The sequence below is a fragment of the Brienomyrus brachyistius genome, chromosome 1, assembly GCF_023856365.1.
Source record: "Brienomyrus brachyistius isolate T26 chromosome 1, BBRACH_0.4, whole genome shotgun sequence".
Lineage (NCBI taxonomy): Eukaryota > Metazoa > Chordata > Actinopteri > Osteoglossiformes > Mormyridae > Brienomyrus > Brienomyrus brachyistius.
Genome location: NC_064533.1, coordinates 14,465,118 through 14,484,860, shown reverse-complemented (window position 1 = coordinate 14,484,860; position 19,743 = coordinate 14,465,118). Strand labels below are relative to the sequence as shown.

The window sequence follows — 19,743 nt, the reverse complement described above, 5'->3', positions numbered from 1 at the left end:
GATGCTGTAATTTAAAACACAGCAGCAAAGAGTGAAACTGATACGTTACCACGACAGCAAGCTGACTCAGTGTTAATGTGTGGTACTGTCACAGTGTTCACTGACAAAGGGCCCTTAGGCTTTGAAAGTATTCAAACATTATTCACCACAACGGCGGCCTGCATTCGGAAGCAGGTCAGAGACGTGGAAATGGCCCCGTGCTTTAGGAAGGGAGTCTGCAGATGCTGCAGCTTCCTGGCTTTGTAATTAACGTTTAATGAAGAATCCCTCCGGAAAGAGGAGAGAACGGCGTGGTGGATGGTGGCTACGCTGTCACTCCATTCCCCTGCCAAGGGGAAATATTGCGCCTTGAATGAAGCACGCCTGCTGATTTCTGGATGCCCGCAGCACATACGATACCGAGCAGAACAGACGTCAAACTCATTTAGGGGAATGTGGAGCCATACGCTCTGTAAACAGGAAATACCGTGTTTCAGCTGGTTATAGTGTGACAAGCTGTCAGCCTTCCTACACGACATCTTCGTAACGCTTTGTGGTGACATGCAAGTATAACGATAAAATCACGATAAAGAGCGTTAATCTAAAAAATAATGGGAAAATATTTTGTCATCTAAACACCAAAATGTCTGAATACTCATGAATGAAAATTGCATTGAAAAATATGTTGCCCTGCAATCAAAAGGATTTGTCTGCCTAGATATTTCTATTTTGCATGGTGACCAGGTGGTTTTGGTCTTGTAGACCAGTTGGTGTGTAGACATCAATGAGCAGATTTTTAGTTATTACTGACAGGCAAAAGGGGTAATCAATACCTGTGATGAGAATATACTTCATCTGGTGGTCCTGAGTGTTTATCACAGGGAGAGTTTTCGAGCCCCGTGTTGTAGGTGTAACAGGCCTCCCACCATCTGGACGAAATTACTTCTAGGCTCTGACTATGTCAGAGGAAAATAAAGGAAGAGAGAACATGCCTTGAAGGAATTACAAAGAGCCTGCTTTGCAGAGCGATTTATTCATTGCTGTTTTCTGTTTTCCTTCGCAGTCATGAGATTATGTTAGGGGCAGAAAAAGAAAAAAAAAAATCACAGACCGAGGTGGCTTCAGGGGATAAAGCCAGCCAACGCTTTTGCTCCACAGGAGGGGAAAACATCCCGGTCTGTGGAGAGTAAACTCCAGCAGGGAGCCGAGCTCACAGGACGTGATGGCTGGCCCCCCAGGGAGAGCAGAGTCAGTGGGCACCTACTTGTGCGTGTACCTTATGTTGTTGTCTCTCTCGTCTCCCCACGCAACAGCGGACAGCCGATTCCCCATGTCGAATATTCGTCCGACGAGGTGAAGACGTGGGGGGTTGTGTTTCGTGAACTGACCAAGCTCTACCCCACCCACGCCTGCCGGGAGTACCTGAAGAATCTTCCACTTCTCACAAAGCATTGTGGGTACCGGGAGGACAACATCCCCCAGTTGGAGGATGTGTCACTCTTTCTTAGAGGTAAATTCCAACATGCTACCTGTGTCGTCCATGTCAACGTCAACCTCAACTTCTGAATTTATGACATTATGCCATTCCTTCTTTGACTGATCTTAGGTCTCTTACCTTTGCCTTATCTTCCGTGTCTAACCAAAGGTTTTGACAAGGAAAATGTGTCAAGATTACTTGAGTCCTTGTTGCTATTATATCCTGTGTGTAGATTTCGTGTAAAACTCTGCCAGCGCGACTGAAATTTTTGCCACAGTCTATCAGAGGAGAAACAGTCATCAAAGGGTGGCTTAGATTTTAATAAACAGCATCCTCCTTTCTGTTCAAAGAGGAAACAGGGGTAGCTGTCAAAATGAAGCCTAACCCCTCCCCCTTCGAGATCAGACCAGAGCGAAATCCCCAAATGTGGGTGCCATTCATTCAAGAGAAACCCTAGTGTCATCTGGCTACACAGGATTGCTAACCGTGGTTAATCAGGCCGCTTCAGAGCCATCTGGGTCAGCAGAGAGACGCTTCTGTCTACAGAATTCATTCTCTTATTTCTCTGCAGCATGTCTCAGGGTAGTACAGAGGACAATGGTGCCCTTACAAACAAGGCCAGATGTGTGGCTGTGAATCACACATCTAGAAGGTAGAGGCATCTCTGTCCCCATATCCCCAACAGACCGAGGGAAGTCTTATTCGCCTAGTACCTCAGCTGCCAAATTTATCGGAATCAGTTCGGGGTCTCTCAGTTCCTACTGACTGACGCAGCGGTTCACTTTGAGTTCTCGCTGGCAGCTTTTGGATTACGAGTCTGTATCCATAATCACTCTGCAGCACAGTGCCCCTAAAACACAGGGCTGTCCGAATGGAGTCTGGGCCTGGATTTAGAGCAGTAGGATAAAGGCCTGGAAATAGCAGCTGGGAAAATTACCACATGCCTGGATTCCCCTGATGGGAAACTGGGGAAGCAACCAACCAGGAGTGGATTAAGCCTGTCAGTGACTGACGGCGTAGGATCCCGAGGAAGCCGATCCTGTTCTGACCCCTAAGACTGCGAGTGTACAGCCTGGTCTGCTTCTCTCTATACCCAGATGTCTTCTCATGATCCCAGTGCACTTTCCCTTTAATATTTATGAGAACCTTTTCTGTAGCAGTGAAGTGTGAGTAAAATTATTCAATTAAAAGCATCATTGCCGCAGACGTGCCAATCTAGGCTTCACTGCTGGCGCCCCCAAAAAGTTCACCGCCCAGTTTCACCCTGAATTAAGGGGTTGGTAATGGTGAAAACTGTCAGTCTAGGTCAGTGGTTCTCAAAGTCGGTCCTCGGGCCCCACTGCCCTGCTTGTTTTCCCAGCTATCCCTGCCCCACACACTGCTGATTACCTGGATCAGGTGTGTTCAGTCAATCAGAAGCTGAAGGACAGCTGGGACTTGTGTGTGGGGCAGGGATAGCAGGAAAACAAGCAGGGCAGTGGGGCCCGAGGACCGACTTTGAGAACCACTGATCTAGGTGATGGTGGCTAGAAGATGCCACTTGACCTTGCCAGAATCCTCCACTGATGGCTGAACGTTTAACAGAATTGCAGGTGATGCCAACAGCCTTTGGAGAAATCACTTACTTCAGCAGAGAGGTGAGCATGTTCACAGCTGTGCCTGAGTACAGAGTAATGCTCGATGAATCGCTCTCTTTTGACCTCTGGATGTGGCTCCAGGATCCGCGGCTAAAAACACATCCTGCGGCCTTCCATCCATGGCATGTTGCCTTGGCGTTAATCGTATCTATTATGGAATAATTAACCTAACGGGCCAGAGCTGCTCGTACAGGCGGCTTTGACGATGGCCACCTGGCGGAGGGTGAGCCTCGTTTGTTCCTGTGAGCTGTAGGAACAGACGGGGCAAGCTTGCTTTAGCCGTTGCGCTTAGATAAAGTTGTATTCCTGTCATGGGGCTGTGGCTATGCTGTGGAGCTTTTGTGTGGAAAATAAACTTGAGTTTTTGAAGCTGTAATATGTCAAGAAATGTAAAAAAAAAACACGTAATTTTTTTTTTAAGTTTAAGGTGGCTGCTTCTTTTTTTAGTTCTTACAACATTTTAAGAACGAGCACTACAACTGCAGTTGATTGACATCTGATGGTTTCAGAGTCGCTTTCTGGGAAATTTGCAGAGCTAAACTGGTGGGCCATAGAAGCCTCCAGACTATCCACAGCAGCACTTATCAATTTGGCATCACGCCACTGCTTTCGGTGACCGTCAGGTCACACAGAAGTGCTGTTTACACCCCGCATAACAAAGAATGATTGTTTTGCGGTTCACAAAGAATATAGTATGTTGGCTGCGAGGGCAGCAGGGTGGTTCAGTGGGTGGTGTAGTGGCCTCTCTCCCCCTGGGTTACGGGTTTGATTGCAGCCCACTGTGCCGTGTGTGTGGGGCTCACATGTCCTCCCTGTTGCGTGGGTTTCTTCCCACTTTCCAAAGACATGCAGTTAGGTGAAATATTTTCTCTGAACCGCCTATAGTGAGTGAGTGTGTCCTGTGATGGACCTGTACCTCGTCCAGAGTGTGTCCTGCGATGGACCTGTACCTCGCCCAGAGTGTGTCCTGTGATGGACCTGCAGCCCGTCCAGAGTGTGTCCTGTGATGGACCTGCAGCCCGTTAAGAGTGTGTCCTGTGATGGACCTGTAGCCCATCCAGAGTGTATCCTGTGATGGACCTGCAGCCCGTCCAGAGTGTGTCCTGTGATGGACCTGCACCCTGTCCAGAGTGTGTCCTGAGATGGACCTGTACCTCGTCCAGAGTGTGTCCTGTGATGGACCTGCAGCCCGTCCAGAGTGTGTCCTGTGATGGACCTGCACCCTGTCCAGAGTGTGTCCTGTGATGGACCTGCAGCCCGTCCAGAGTGTGTCCTGTGATGGACCTGTAGCCCATCCAGAGTGTGTCCTGCGATGGACCTGTACCTCGTCCAGAGTGTGTCCTGTGATGGACCTGCAACCCGTCCAGAGTGTGTCCTGCGATGGACCTGTACCTCGTCCAGAGTGTGTCCTGTGATGGACCTGCAGCCCGTCCAGAGTGTGTCCTGTGATGGACCTGCACCCCATCCAGAGTGTGTCCTGTGATGGACCTGCACCCCGTCCAGAGTGTGTCCTGTGATGGACCTGCACCCCGTCCAGAGTGTGTCCTGTGATGGACCTGTAGCCCGTCCAGAGTGTGTCCTGCGATGGACCTGTACCTCGTCCAGAGTGTGTCCTGTGATGGACCTGCAGCCCGTCCAGAGTGTGTCCTGCGATGGACCTGTAGCCCATCCAGAGTGTGTCCTGCGATGGACCTGTAGCCCATCCAGAGTGTGTCCTGTGATGGACCTGCACCCCGTCCAGAGTGTGTCCTGTGATGGACCTGTACCTCGTCCAGAGTGTGTCCTGTGATGGACCTGCAGCCCGTCCAGAGTGTGTCCTGTGATGGACCTGCACCCCATCCAGAGTGTGTCCTGTGATGGACCTGCACCACGTTCAGAGTGTGTCCTGTGATGGACCTGTAGCCCGTCCAGAGTGTGTCCTGCGATGGACCTGTACCTCGTCCAGAGTGTGTCCTGTGATGGACCTGCAGCCCGTCCAGAGTGTGTCCTGTGATGGACCTGTAGCCCGTCCAGAGTGTGTCCTGTGATGGACCTGCAGCCCGTCCAGAGTGTGTCCTGCGATGGACCTGTACCTCGTCCAGAGTGTGTCCTGCGATGGACCTGTACCTCGTCCAGAGTGTGTCCTGTGATGGACCTGCCCCTCATCCAGAGAGTGTTCTGTGATGGACCTGCATCCTTTTCATTTCTTCCTGGGGTCTCTCCAGACTCTCCTAGACCAGAGACAGGTGTGTCCAAGGGAGTACATTTGCGTATGGATAGTAGGAACTTGTCCTTACCAATATTTTGGAAATACAGCGTGTGTTTTATTGCGCGAGCGGTTCAGGGCCGATTTGGTCCCAACCAAAACTACGCCGTTGAGTGTGCAAAGCATAACCAAAACAAATATGATTCTGCAGCGAGTTGATAAATTTTGCTTAATGGAGCCGGGTGCTGGCAGCCTGTGGTCAGGACGACTCCAAATGTAAGTAAGTAAGTGAGATGGCTGCCAGACCCAGTGGGATTGGGAAGACAAGAGGAGCCAGATCACTTCTGCCAAGCGGGGAGGCAAATCTGCATGAGAAATGCCGATGGCGACCAGAATTCACAGGGCCATACATTTATGCAGTGGATGCACCTTCCCCGGTGTGGGGGAGGTGTGCAGTGCTTTAATGTTACAGAACCTTGTGCTTCTGTGATGCGTCACTCCCAGCTGCGAACAGATGTGCAAACTGAGCATGAACATTTCGGCTCCGCCCATTGGCAGACCCCACCTCCCATGTCGAGATCCTCCTCCGTCACTGTTCTGCATATTCGGGGGTTGAGATTGGAGGGGTGGTCACAGTGCTTCCATTCATGACCTGTAGTAAAATGGGGTGTGAGATCTCCCTGATATTAAAACGATATTTCATTGGAAGGATCCATGTTTAACAGGTCAGGGGCTCCCTAATTAAGGCTGTGCAGCGAGTCCTGTCACGCCACATTCTGCACCGGTCCTCCTCCAGGAGATGAATTCAGCCATTGTCACAGCGGCAGGCGGGAGACGGACTCTTTAAGAGACTGATCAGCCGCCCTCCCTCTGATGAATTGAGCGGCGCCGAGAGAATCATTTAAATGAGACTGCTGGCACTGGAGGCACTGGCGGCTCCCTGTGAATCATCGCAGGACACGGGAAGCAGCTGCGCAGAGTCTGCTGGTCCTCTATTATCTTAACGACATGATTTCCTTTTGTTCCACTGAGTTGACAACTTGGCCCAACTTCCTCTCCCCCTATTTAGTCTTTCCTACAATAGCCATTCCCCCCCCCACCACCAGGGGTGTATACAGGGGCAGGGTCACAGGGTTGCCAGCCCCAACTGAAAGCTGATTGCCCCCTGGAAAGCACCTCCCCTGTCACTCAGTGATTCAAAACATATCATTGGCTAATAATAAGGTTGGCCCTTTGTATGAACTATGGCCCATCTTATGCCCCCCACCTTAAAAAAATTGTAGAATTGCCCCTGCCCCTGGGTATAATTCAGCATACATGTGGTCTGCAGCTCCTCACTAAGGCACAAGGTCCCATCTGTGATCTGCCCCAGTCCCCGTCCATGACTCACCACACCTTCCCCCAGAGCTGGCAGCTGTCCCCCCCCCCCCCCCCCCCCATGCCGTGTTTGCTGAGGCACTCACCGGGAAACTCTCCTTTGCTTTACTCAAATGTCTTGTTTTTTTGGAAGATATTTGTGATGGAAACACGCTGATGGATACAAAACCCAGTTTGATCTGGATTGCTTACTGGTCATCACAAGTCCTATTACCGTCATTCATAACAAATTACATAACCACATTTATATAACTGCATTGAAATCTCTGCATTACAGTATAATTAGCATCGTTGGATCTGGTTATCAAAATAAATGTATACTATTTGTTGGTTGAGTGGATCTGTGAATTGAATAAGAAGAATGTGAATGGCAATAAATATAGAATTCAGCTGCGTCAAATGAAAATAATTCAATCCTAGTCTGAGCTCTTCTTGTTTCTGAAGGTTTGACTCTTGTGCTCAGACATGCCCTTCTATGGTAAAAGTCCATATGCAATTGGCTGGGTATTATGACTAAAGAGAAATGATTGGCCCATATATGAGGCATGCTGGGTTCCCATTGGCTGAAGCCCAAGGGCTGACCCTCACTTCTAAAGCCAAGCATAATTTCCCGGCTGTTTGAAAGAAAGCACTAAAGCTGCAGGTCAATTTCCAAAATCTGTTTGTGCTCTCTCCTGAACACACTAGCAGTGTGGTACCATTGCAAGCTTGAAGTGGACAGGCTGCATGTTCGAAGTTGTAGGCTGCAACATTAGGGGTGCTTGTTTCTATTGCAGAACGTTCCGGTTTCACCGTGCGGCCTGTTGCGGGGTACCTGTCGCCCCGGGACTTCTTGGCTGGCCTGGCGTACCGCGTCTTCAACTGCACCCAGTATGTGCGGCACAGCAAAGACCCTCTGTACACACCTGAACCGTGAGTGCTGACTGCGGAGAGATGGGATGCATTTCAACTTACCGCCGCTGTAACTAAGCCCAACCAGCCGACTTCCATAGCGGGAGGACTGTGTTTCTGCCTCAGATACTTATGTTTTAGTTTAAATCTTGGGTTTAATAGTGGTTTCCAGGTGCCCAGCGTTATCAGAACTATCTCTTATCTGGACATTTTTATTTGCCAAAGTGAATATCTGAATGTCCGATGAATTTTCCATGTTGGTGGTGTAAATACATACAGTTGTATATAAACGTGGCATTTATTTTTCTGCAAACAAACAGATAAATAGGAAGTGAACACAGAGGCAAGGTAATTTTATAAGGTTACATGAGGTTATGGAAACATCTGAGGAGGGAGTGTGGTATGGAGGAGAAGTTAAGCGGCCAGTACAGCGGGAGGCATTGTTTGAGCAGCAGTGCAAGGTAGGCCCTTGTATGCGAGGCCTATGTTATGTTAACACATGCCAGGATGGACACCTGGGTGGATTCCTGGCTTATTTTCATCATGTTACACTGGAAAAACTCCAGAGGATCCCAAAGCCTGGTTCCTGAAACTAATTCTTGAGACCCTGCAGACAATCCACATTTTTGCTACTGGGAGTAGCAATCTGTCAGGGAGCTGGGTGGGAGCAAAAATGTGGACCCGCCAAGGGACCGTGTTGGGCAACACTGTCCTAAAGGACAAACTCTCCCTGTCTTTGCACTGGAATCATAATGCTGTGGCAAATATTATGTAATTGCACACCCTGGATACGGTAACCAACATGTACTATTGTACATTGCCCATACAGCTCATTGCCCCTTTACACAGCTGTGTGTGTGTGTGTGTGTGTGTGTGTGCATGTGTATATATATTTTTAAACTTTTTTTAAAACTTTTTTCTTGTCCCTTCCTCAGTACATTGTTCACATTGTTATATTATCTCTATTTAAATGTCTGTCATATTCATATTCTATTTATCACTGTTTCTTACACAATGACCAACGAGATTGAAATTTCATCTCAGTGTGTGACCCGTGGATCATACAGCTGAAGATACGATAAAAATACTTTGAGTTCATACAGACATAATCAAGCCAAGGTCACACCACCCAGCTCTGAAGGGCAGGAACTGAAAAACACCGACCTGCATCTGCAGAGATACACGGAGGTAATATTTTGCATGGAACCAGGTCAGACAGTGGTATATGAATCCGGGCTGCTCTGCGCGCTCTGAGATTTCACATTAGCTGTGGTGTCTGATATATATAAAGCAACGGGGAATGGGGAATGACTGAAAACAGAAGCGTTTGGTTTCCATGGAGAAGCACATTTTTCATCAGAGATGGGAAATACATCTGGAAAACCGAATAACCATGGAGACTAAGAAATTATATACATTCTATATGTGTATTACTGTACAGCCAGGTCAAGCGCCTTGGGTTGACCCTGTGGTGAAAGGCGCTATATAAAAATAAATTTAAATGAATTCAATTTATGGGTTCACCATGACTCACCAGGCTCATCAGGGTTATGGGGTCAAATCCCTTCTGCACTCTTTGTGCATGGAATTGTGTGTGTGTGTTCTTTGGTACTCAGTACTCTGGTCCAAAAACATATGTTCAGGAGATTTGGCATCTATAATTCGCCCATCTTGTGTGGGTGTATGTCCCCTGCCTTCTGCTCTGTAGCTCCATGGATAGGCTCCAGGCTCATTGAGACCCTGTACTGGATGAGCATTTATGGAATCTGGACCAGTAGTTAACTTTATACATAGAGTTAGCTGTCAGAAGCTGCTTTACGCATCATCAGTGCGGGACACGGAAAACAGTGATGCAGTGCTACATGTGATACAGTGATGCAGTGCTACATGTGATACAGTGATGCAGTGCTACATGTTCTCAATTAAATCTTCAAAGCTACAGCTACATGTAAAATATCGCCTCTCTGGGAAAATGAAAATGTTTATTTATGTAGGAGGCAGAGCAGTGTCAGGAATAATCGTTCCAAATAATGTTTGTCGATCCTGAATTTGTGTGTTTTGCTGCGTAGGTTTGGAGAATCCAGATGAAGTGAACTAGCTCTTACGCTGTTGACATTTCATACATAATTTATTCGATTAACAAGAGATTCAGAGGAGAAGACAATTTAATTTTAAGTTTGTTGCTCAGATGAGAGGTTTCAAAATGAAATTTAAAAGGAAGTGTTAGATGGGCTAGAAAAGCATTACCTCACAGCGGGGTAAAGTGCGGTGATGGTGGAGGAAGTGAGACACACCCGATCACTGGGGTCAAAAGGAGCTCGCCCAGCCGAGCGCTCGGACATCCCACTTGTTTCAGATTGCACCCGTTTAATGCTGATTAATGAGAAATTAATCTTGCCATGCCCCAGCTTTTACAATTACGTTCCCATTAAGCTCTGACAATTCAGGTTATTGATTTTTAAGCAGTCATTTCGTCGCTGGCCGTAGACAGGAATGGCGGCGGAGGCGAGATGAGGCCCTGCTGGTCCGGCAGCCATCCGTGGACAGCTCATCTCCAGCTCTGCCGCTCTTACGGCTCCCCTCTCATTGCTGTTGTTGCTTCCACTGCCTACTTACATTTAAAAAACCCATTTACTGAGGTTAAATCAGTTAGAATCAGCCCTCAGGTTAAAATGTGATCATTTTCCTTACATCTGTCATCCTGTGCATGTTCTGTGCACCAGCAAAAACCATCAGCATGCTTGTTCTTTATTATGTAAATAAAATCACATAAAATGGTATGTACAAGTAATGGATTTTTCTCTAATTAATGCAGCCTGTGGCCAGAAAGCAGGATGGCACCTGTTGGGCTAATCTGTTTGGTCCTTTATGGCACGTTCATCCCCAGAATGGCTTCCTTTATTACGTCTCTGTTCTCTCCATTTGGAAATCCCAAGGACGGCATCATTAATTGAGATAAATATCTATGCTCTGATTAAATTCTAAGCCTTGGAGCTGGGGAGTGGGGGTGCGGGCGGAGGGTGCGGGGGGGGGGGGGGGGGGGCAGCGTGCATGTTCAGTAAATGGACGTACTACACACGACGACTTTTCACCAGGCAATGGGATCGTTTTAAGAGAGCAGACATCTCTGCAGGCTTGAATGTCAATGGAGTGTTTTGAATGGTTCCAGAATCCTGTAAAGAAGCAAAATCACCAGCTGGCTGTAGGCTCTGTGTGGAGATAAAGTCCCTGTTCTGTCGAAACATAGAGGTGCTGTTTTATGAGGGCGGGAAGGCAAGTGGACAATTCCAGGTTACTTCATTTAAGGCTTCATGCATTTCCAGCTCACCAGGCACTGCCCATTGTGTGTGATGTGCATCCCCATCCCGCGCCGTCTTACGGCCCATCATGTGACACGCCCTGCTGGCTCTGTCTTCCTCCAGGGACACGTGCCATGAGCTACTGGGACATGTCCCTCTGCTGGCGGATCCCAAGTTCGCCCAGTTTTCCCAGGAGATCGGCCTGGCCTCGCTGGGGGCGTCGGATGAGGACGTGCAGAAGCTGGCCACGGTGAGACCCCCCCCCCCCCCACACACACCTTCACACCGTCTGCTGCCAGCAGGGGGCATGGCACTTAAGGGCACTGAATGCTAACTACATTGCTGTCAATTCGGCATGTATGTATCCTGCTGTTGTACCTTTGAACTAGGTACTTAATCTTCCATAAACATCTAATTCCTTACTTCAAATACCTAAGATAATAAGTGATATCTGATATTTACGTATTGGTAGCCATGATATCATCAGAAGATCAGGGGTAAATTTTATACATGATTATACAGTTCAGTGTGAAAAAAAGTTTGGAAAATAAAATATAAAAACGTCAAAGAAATATAAGACTTAAGTATTAGAGTAATCATAGCCATAGTAATACAATAAGATGTTAGTAGTCAGCGTAGTAAAAAATAAATTCACAATATCTTACCCACAGTCATGTCTTAAAAGCCATTCAATCTCCAAAGCTGATCTCCCACATACTCTCTATATATAATGACATCATAAACATATAGTCTGGCTGGAGATAGTGCCCAGTCATTGTGTATTATCTGCATTGGTGGTCGCCGTGGCGATTTCACTGCGAGTCAGCCATAATTAGTGCACGTTAACTTCTCTCACAGTAATTACTATTAACAGGCCAGCGGTCGGGTTCAGGCACAATTTCATCTGGGGGTTTAATTAACAGCGCTTCAGTAAATCAGTTTCCTCTAAATGTGTTTGTTTCCCGGGAGGATTTCGTAGGGGGGGGACGAGCCGGGCGTGAGATCGGCCCGTGCAACATGAGGCGCCGTGTCGCTTCCAGCGACGGCAGAGTAGAGGATCCGTAAGACACCGTCTGGGTCAGCCGACAGAGCGATTAGCACTGCGCAGGGACGTCTAGTAGCCTGAAGTAGGACTCCTCATTTTCCTTAATGACTGCCGCGGTCACTGGTGCGCAGGTGCGGCTGCCTTCAGGTGTATTGGGGGACGGGGAGGGGGGCAGCGTGCTTCCGCTCAGCCTCCTGCCCTCAAGATCTTTCCGGCACAGAACAGAATAATTGCATCTTCTCCCATGTTCCCGGCTGTTTGAAAGATTCCCGAATAAATCCGCAAGCATTAACGGAGCTCGCAGTGATGCGGACGCAGCGCGGTGGATGTTTAGTCTGCCTTGTCGTTGTCCTTTGGCGTATCGATCGTATGCTGCAGGATTAATATTTGCCTCCTGTATGTCCACCTGTTTCCGGGTTGAACACGCGGCACCGCTGTGCATTTCACAGATGTTCTGAGGGGCCTCACACAACAGGAAGGTCGACAGGCACAGATTGTTCTCATGGAGCCCCCCCCCCATGTCCAAATCCGGTTCAGCTGTGTGGATTTGGTTATGCACCGTGATAATTTCATTACAATTCAGACTTAATCCTCTGTCTCTGAACAACACTTTCATCCTCTAGTTTGCATTTAAACCCTCTGCCCCCCCCCACCCCCACATTAATGAAAATTAAGCTGACAGTGTCTCAGCGGCGAGTGTCATGGATTGAGTGACACAGCTGACCACGTGAGGCGAAGCAGCGGTAAAGGTCTCTCTGACTCCAGAGAGCGAGCGGAAAAGATTGGACAATCTACTGGTGAGCGAGACGTTATGGATTGGGGGTCCTGAGGCAGGATCACACCTGAGAGAGGGCAGCTCCAAAGGCTGCATGAGAAAATGCTTTGCTTAACTCGTATTAGAGTGCAGAGGAGCTATGCAGTGCTCAAGAACAGGCTGGCTGGGTGTGGGACGCAGTGTTGGCGTGGATAAATAGATTTCACTGTCTACAGTGATGGCGTGCTGCATGGAGGGGGCTTTTTAGAGCGACAGAGTACTAAAAACGCATCTATGCACTAGAACCTTCCTCTGCTTTTGCTGACTGTGAAAATTCGAGGGTCAAATTTTATGTTGCGATAGGCAGGATTTTTCCGCCGCCACTGCACCGAATTAGCCACGGATAACAGTGAAGCAGAATTGTGTGGAAGGTGGGGTAATAGCACTGACCCCAAGTGAAGCTCGTCACGTCCTCTTTTTGACACGGCAGGCTGTTTGAACCTTTGAGCGGCTTCCAGTACAATTCGAAGCTGCGGAATTCGAAACCAATGTTTCTCAGCGCTGTCCTTGGCGACCCCGAGACAGTACACATTTTTGCTCCCTCCCAGCTCCCAGCCAATGAAGAGCACTGAATACCTGGTACAGGTGTATTAGCAGTTGAGAAGGAGCAAAAATGTGGACTGTCTTGGGGTCCCTGAGGACTGGGCTGTGAAACACTGGATTAAACAATTATACTTTATACTGATAATAAATAAATAAATTGAAGTTTTTAATTTAAAAGAAGTAAATAATGAAGAAAGCATAATGAAGCTGTTTTTATCTATCACCAGTTCATTATCCATGCAAGGCAGGTATCCATAAACCTCAGCCATCGCATAGACACAAATGTAACTGAGGAAAATGAATCGGAGAAGCGTGGTGCAGCACATTAGCATGTCTGAAACCGCAGCAGAATGAAGTGCCCCACAGCAATGAGAGGGCCCCCACCAGGGGGCAGCAGAGGGGCAGGTGGAGAGGGGGTTGCTTCATAACTGGGGGAAATTAATTTAAGCCTGACAGGAGATGGGGGCTCTGCTCTCCCGCGGCACTCACGCTTCCGAGTTTCCACACGAGAACGTCGCCGGGAGCTGGCCGCACTCCTGCCTTCCCTGCCTCTTTCTTCCCTGTCATTTTTGACGGCATTCCCGCGAGTGACTGTTGTGTTTTCCGCGTCTAAATACGACCCCCACCCCCCTCAAGGATAGCTTTGTGTATGAGGGAGGGGTACTCCTGGGTTCAATAGCCAAGTGCCAATTATTCCACTTTCTACGGGCACAGCTGTAGGAGCCAGATAAGGTTGCTGTGAGGTGCGATGCTTTTAAGGAGCAGCAGTCATGTGACCCCTGCACACAGCATCCCCAAACTGGCAGCTCTTCAGGCCCTCAGTCGGCATGGACACCAGGGAAATATGGCATATTCCACAACACATAAGTATGAATACTTAGGGCATCGCTAGCTATTCATCTTGCATATTTGTGTCGAATTTCTTAATTACCTGTCAGTGCTAATCAGACCTGCACAGCTTATCCTAATGCAGAGTAACCAGTCAGTGCTCGAGATACAGTAGACCCAAGTCATAACGGAGCTGTTTCATGGTACGGTTTTGATGGGCAGGGTTATGATTTTCCATTACAGCCTGCCTGGGCCTGAATTTTACACCGTTTACACCGGTCTGGCAATCGAAAGGAAACTAGTTTCTGGTACTTTTTCTTCCTGCCCTTTATCATCTATACGATTTTAGCATTCATGACAGTTTGTAAGCATTTCATACATAACTCTAGTTCCAACTATGTTAGTCCCAGTTATTTTGTGCCAAATCAGTGTGTTAACTGAATAGATAATGTGACATTGTGTTATCAACAGCCTTTGTCAAATGGTGTTAGACTGCTACAAAATTATGGAAATGAATTATTTTCCTAATTCTTCCTTTTACTTTGCAAATTATTATCACCCAGTGTGTAGTATAATGAGAGAGGGACTGATTCGGAATGTGTCAAAGATGCTGTAATAGGGTTGTACCTTTAGCGAGTTCCATGAATCTGTATATTATGGAACGACAGCATGAAAACATCACATGATAAATGCCCCCTAAATGGGGGGGGGGGGACCCAACTAATATATCCTCTTTGGTACGTCTAGCTGAACAGCGGCCAAAACCGTGATTTTACTACCCGGCTAATCGGGAGCAAACAAGTTTTGGGGGTGAGTAAGGGGCTGTTTAAACTCTTTTTTTATTACATGACTATATGCCTGATATGATGGCATAGCAGGGTGAAGCAGATGGGGGGGGGTTTAGTAGGTTGCCCCTACCTTTCACGACTGGCACGTAACACCGTTAAAGTAAAATCCCAAACTCGCTCGGCAAGTACCTTGGGGACAACGCCCTGGGTGACCGGGGCAAGGATGTGGGCTGAGCCGTAACTCAGGCTGCGCTCTCGGTGACTAATGCCGGCCTGTCAGACTGGGGTACGTTTAAGGAACGCTGAAATACGGCCGGGAAGTGGCCGTAAAGCAAAATACTTTATGCCTCCTGTTAAGTTCGGGGAAGCGTTCGAGACGAGAAGGCCTGAGGCCTTGTTTAATGAAGCCGTATTGCCTCTCGGAAAGCTGCCTGCCCTTGTCATGTGAGATATAGGATGCGAGAGTCAAGTCACATTTTAGCTATATGGTTTGAATTAAATCTTTAACCGTCTGGAAATGAAAAATTTTAAATGAGGCCAGAATTGCACAAAAAAAGATGCTCCGTGTTATGGAGACACGGAGCGGCGGACCACAGGGTTCCCAGCTAAGAAATGAAAGCGGGGATTAACAGAGCTTGAGGAAACGTTAAGGAAGCCGACCTCACGGGGCGCCATGAAGCTCGAACTGTGCGGTTTGGATCACTTCCTCTTTACCTCTACTCTGTCCACTCTGCTGTAGACTCACGTCATTTATTCTGGGGAGAGAGACGGGGAAAGAAGGGGAAACTGGGGATCAGGGTGTCAAAAAGGGAAAACTGAGTGTTTAAATCACCAAATACATGCAGTTCCAGAGACTGAAGGTACCCGAGTGGTGAGTGATCTGCTTATGCAACTAACACCAATTATAACTGAAATATGTGTCGAGGAGGTTAATAAGGATGAGGTGCTTTTCTTGTGTTTTATTCTGTGATCAGATGTTTGCGACACCGCTCCTATAGAGCAGCGCCCAAACGCATTTCAACAACATATTTTGTTTTTTGAAAGGCGTTGCGTGTGCCAGCCCAGGCATTTTAGCTGCATGACAATGGAATTGCTGATGCAAGAGCGTGCTGCTTTCAAATCCCTCTGGTGGGATACTTTAGGGCGGCAGTGGCTTGGGAAAGTGCTTCCAAATGTACTGTCACATGCCTGCAAGCCTCTGCCCGGAACAGAAGCATCGCTTTACCTTCAGAGAATCTCAAAACACCCTCCTGTCACAATAATGAAGTCAGCGCTAACAGGCAGTCTGCAACACATTCTGTTCACACTATTTATATTTTAATTAGTGTAGCTGAATATATAATTAAAGTCAACAGACACTGTAATAATAAAACACATGAAATAATACAACGATAAAGCGAAACAGTGGAATGTAATATTATATAAAACTAAACAATAAACCTTAGGTCTTACACTCAGAAAAAGCATACAATCCTGGTACAGCTTTGTTCCCCAAGGTACAAACAACAATAAAGTTTCCCCAGAAACCCTCAGGGTACATTTCTGTACCTTAAAAGTTACATTTAACTACAGCTAGGGTACTTGGCACTTGAGGCTGCAGCCCCAGTGATAAGTAATTGTTACTTTTTTGTGTCATTGCATTGGAGCTCCACTCTTATGACTCTGTGTTCAGTTTAAACTAAAGGAGAAACAGGGAAGAAGATACAATATCAGCAGTTTCCTGTTGTACTTGTGTACTTGGCCAGAAGGTGAAGGTGACTCAAAGCAGGGCGCTTGAGTGCTGATTCACGTAACCTTCTTCTATCTTTCTCCGCCATCAAGGTGGCCGGGCAGATCTGGTTGTGAGGGTTTGAGGGAGAGACCCCAGACTGCTGATGGCACGTTCACAAAGGGGTGGGTCTCACCTATCTCCCTCCCACAGGGAAATGTCGGCCTCTGGGTGTTATGGATAAAGGGTATTAGCAGGATGGACTTGCTTTCTCACGGCGGATGGGGCTTTTGTTTGGAAATGTCTGCAGGGAACACCTTTCTTCCTGAATGAAAGTAACTGAGACGTTACAGGAATCGCAGCTTCTCCTGCGGGAGCCGATAGCGTGACGGGGAAGCTAAACTGAGGCTGGGGCTAATTGTTCTCTTTGCCTCCTGCCTGATAACGAGCTCGTTCCTTGGAATTATACTTTTCTATTGGCAGCAAAGGTACCTGGGTGGCATCGCAGTTCAGCTGCGAGGGAGAGCCTGAGCTACGGAGGTGAGGGGATAAGCTTCCCGAGTTGGATGATTTTTCCCACGTATGATCTTCTGCATGTGCATAGACAGGCATGCCCACGCATCACATGACCGAGGGAAAGCGGTCAATGGCAAATGAAGGCTACAAGACACAGGGGGAGGAGTCACAACAATATGTAAGATGGACTCACTAGTTCCTTTGTGGGATTTTTCAGTGATGTTCCATTTTGATGAGCAATGAACAAAAGTAAGATAATACATGTAAAGGCATGTGGTCTACAGAAACAGTAAGGATAATGTCAATTATGAGGTCTGCAGAAACAGTAAGGATAATGTCAGTTATGAGGTCTACAGTAACAGTAAGGATAATGTCAGTTATGAGGTCTGCAGAAACAGTAAGGATAATGTCAGTTATGAGGTCTACAGAAACAGTAAGCATAATGTCAGTTATGAGGTCTACAGAAACAGTAAGGATAATGTCAGTTATGAGGTCTACAGAAACAGTAAGGATAATGTCAGTTATGAGGTCTACCTAAGCTTGCTGTCTTAAAGGCATATACACAGAATTATGCTAGTCAAGGGATTTGTTTTAAGTACAATTGCACAAAGGAAGATGCCTTAAAGGAGGACGAATATGAGCTCTTAATTTTTTTAAATTCTCTTTGAACCGTCTTCCTTCTCCATTTGATCTTTCCACACAGTGTTATTTCTTTACCATCGAGTTTGGCCTGTGTAAGCAGGACGGACAGCTGAGAGCCTATGGGGCGGGACTTCTGTCTTCCATTGGAGAACTGAAGGTACCGCCCTGCTCACTGATCTGTGCCACTCCCCCATCTTCTCATTGGCCCGGCATGTGGCTTGGGGGAGGGGCCCTGTCTCCCTGTTGATTCTACTCTGTCTCCACAGCATGCGCTTTCAGACAAGGCCGCGGTAAAGCCATTTGAGCCCAGGACCACATGCTTTCAAGAGTGCCTCATTACCACCTTCCAGGATGTCTACTTTGTCTCTGAAAGCTTTGAAGAAGCCAAAGAAAAGATGAGGTACCTCGGATAATATACATAATATAGCACTGACATGAACAATGACCAGTGAGTGAGTTTCCTTTGCTTTAATTATGTAAGTGAAATGCCTGTAGTGCTTCAGAATCACATTAATGTATTTATGTATTGAGTACAATGGAATCATTATCTAGTCATGCATGCATTCATGAAGTTATTGCTATGTATAAGTAAATGTTTCTCCTGAACTGTTACCTTAGCAACCACCATGCTAAATGAAACAGATTGACTTCTGGGAGCTTTTTAAGTGACATTATAATTGGAAACTTAGGACATTAGTTATGCAGTGTGAGGACACTGTATATATTAGCAGTGCAAACACAACAGCAAGAACAATGAGTTTTTTTCCCTCCATATTTTCTCTGTATTGTTATGGAAATAAGTGTAGGGTACGAAATATCTTTCACTGTTTATAATGATAGGATGATACAACTTTATTGATCCCGGGAGGGGGTGGGGGGGGGGGTTGTTTTCTCCTTGTTAAGCAAATGATTTGGTCATGGAAATAACATTCAAAGCGGAGTGGATATTCAGGCTAATGGCTTTGCTCTCCCTTCTACAGAGAATTTGCCAAAACGATTCAGCGACCCTTCTCGGTTTACTACAACCCATACACTCAGAGCGTGGACTTGCTTAAGGATACCAGGAGCATAGAGAACGTGGTGAACGACCTGCGGAGTGACCTGAACACAGTGTGCGATGCCCTGGGTAAAATGAACAGATACCTGGGGATTTAGGACCCGGCTCGCTGCGGGAACCTTAAAGCAGAGCCGAAACGTCAACGCGCTACACCGTCATCGCAAATGTCACAGAACGTGTGGAGCTGTCAAGATGCACGAATGGCACGCTAGCCCCTGTTTAGCATTTAGCGAGCTCTACTGCTCCTGATGACTGTCTTGTCATCACTTGTGTTCTGCGTTTCCAGTCGATCCCAGAGTTGTCCTGTCAGGATAGGATCTGGGTTTGCTGTTGGCTTAAATATATGCTTCTTCACCCGTGTTTTCTGGGAAATCAGTCCCATGATGTTCGGTATGATCATGTATGTAATGCTAATTCAACATACAGTATATATCACTTGATATGTATTAAAGTGTTACATGGATTTGCTACACGGGTCTGTAATAGATTGGAATTGCTTTGATCTTTTCCTTTCGAATGCTGTTTTAACTTTTCATTTTGGGCTCAGATTCATGCGTTTTTCCTGAGGCAAAATATCATCACTGTCCAATAAGAAGCACGTATCTCCAAAAATGCGTTATTTCTGGAGTGTGAAACACACTTTCGCAGAAACCACTTTGTAAAAATAAACATAAAACAACATAATGAGACTCAAGACCACAAATAGAGCCTCATCGCTAGTTAAATGTTTTAAATGGATTTATGCTTGGGTTTTTGTTGTTAGCGAACGTAGACGTATGTACTTTTCCCATCATGCGTTCCAATGACGCATAGTAAGTTTGAGCCTTGTCTCCTGTTCTCTATATTCCAAGAACTCAGCAGCTTATCGACAGCCAGTCTAAATGTTTCGACATAATCAGTGCCTTATCGTACTGCATATTAACCATCACACAAAGCTCTTCTAATGAGACAGATAGA

General features: G+C 46.9%; 1 protein-coding gene across 1 annotated transcript in view; it reads left to right on the top strand.

The window, feature by feature from the left end:
* Positions 1-19,497, top strand: part of tph2 (tryptophan hydroxylase 2 (tryptophan 5-monooxygenase)) — a 32,070-nt gene extending 12,573 nt beyond the window's left edge. Inside the window, exons 9-14 of the mRNA XM_048975404.1 lie at positions 1,293-1,489; positions 7,432-7,567; positions 10,969-11,095; positions 17,791-17,886; positions 17,996-18,129; positions 18,710-19,497. Coding sequence (XP_048831361.1) covers positions 1,293-1,489; positions 7,432-7,567; positions 10,969-11,095; positions 17,791-17,886; positions 17,996-18,129; positions 18,710-18,884 — 865 coding nt within the window. The 3' untranslated portion in view covers positions 18,885-19,497. The remainder of the gene's footprint in view (positions 1-1,292; positions 1,490-7,431; positions 7,568-10,968; positions 11,096-17,790; positions 17,887-17,995; positions 18,130-18,709) is intronic.
* The last annotated feature ends 246 nt before the right edge of the window (positions 19,498-19,743 follow it).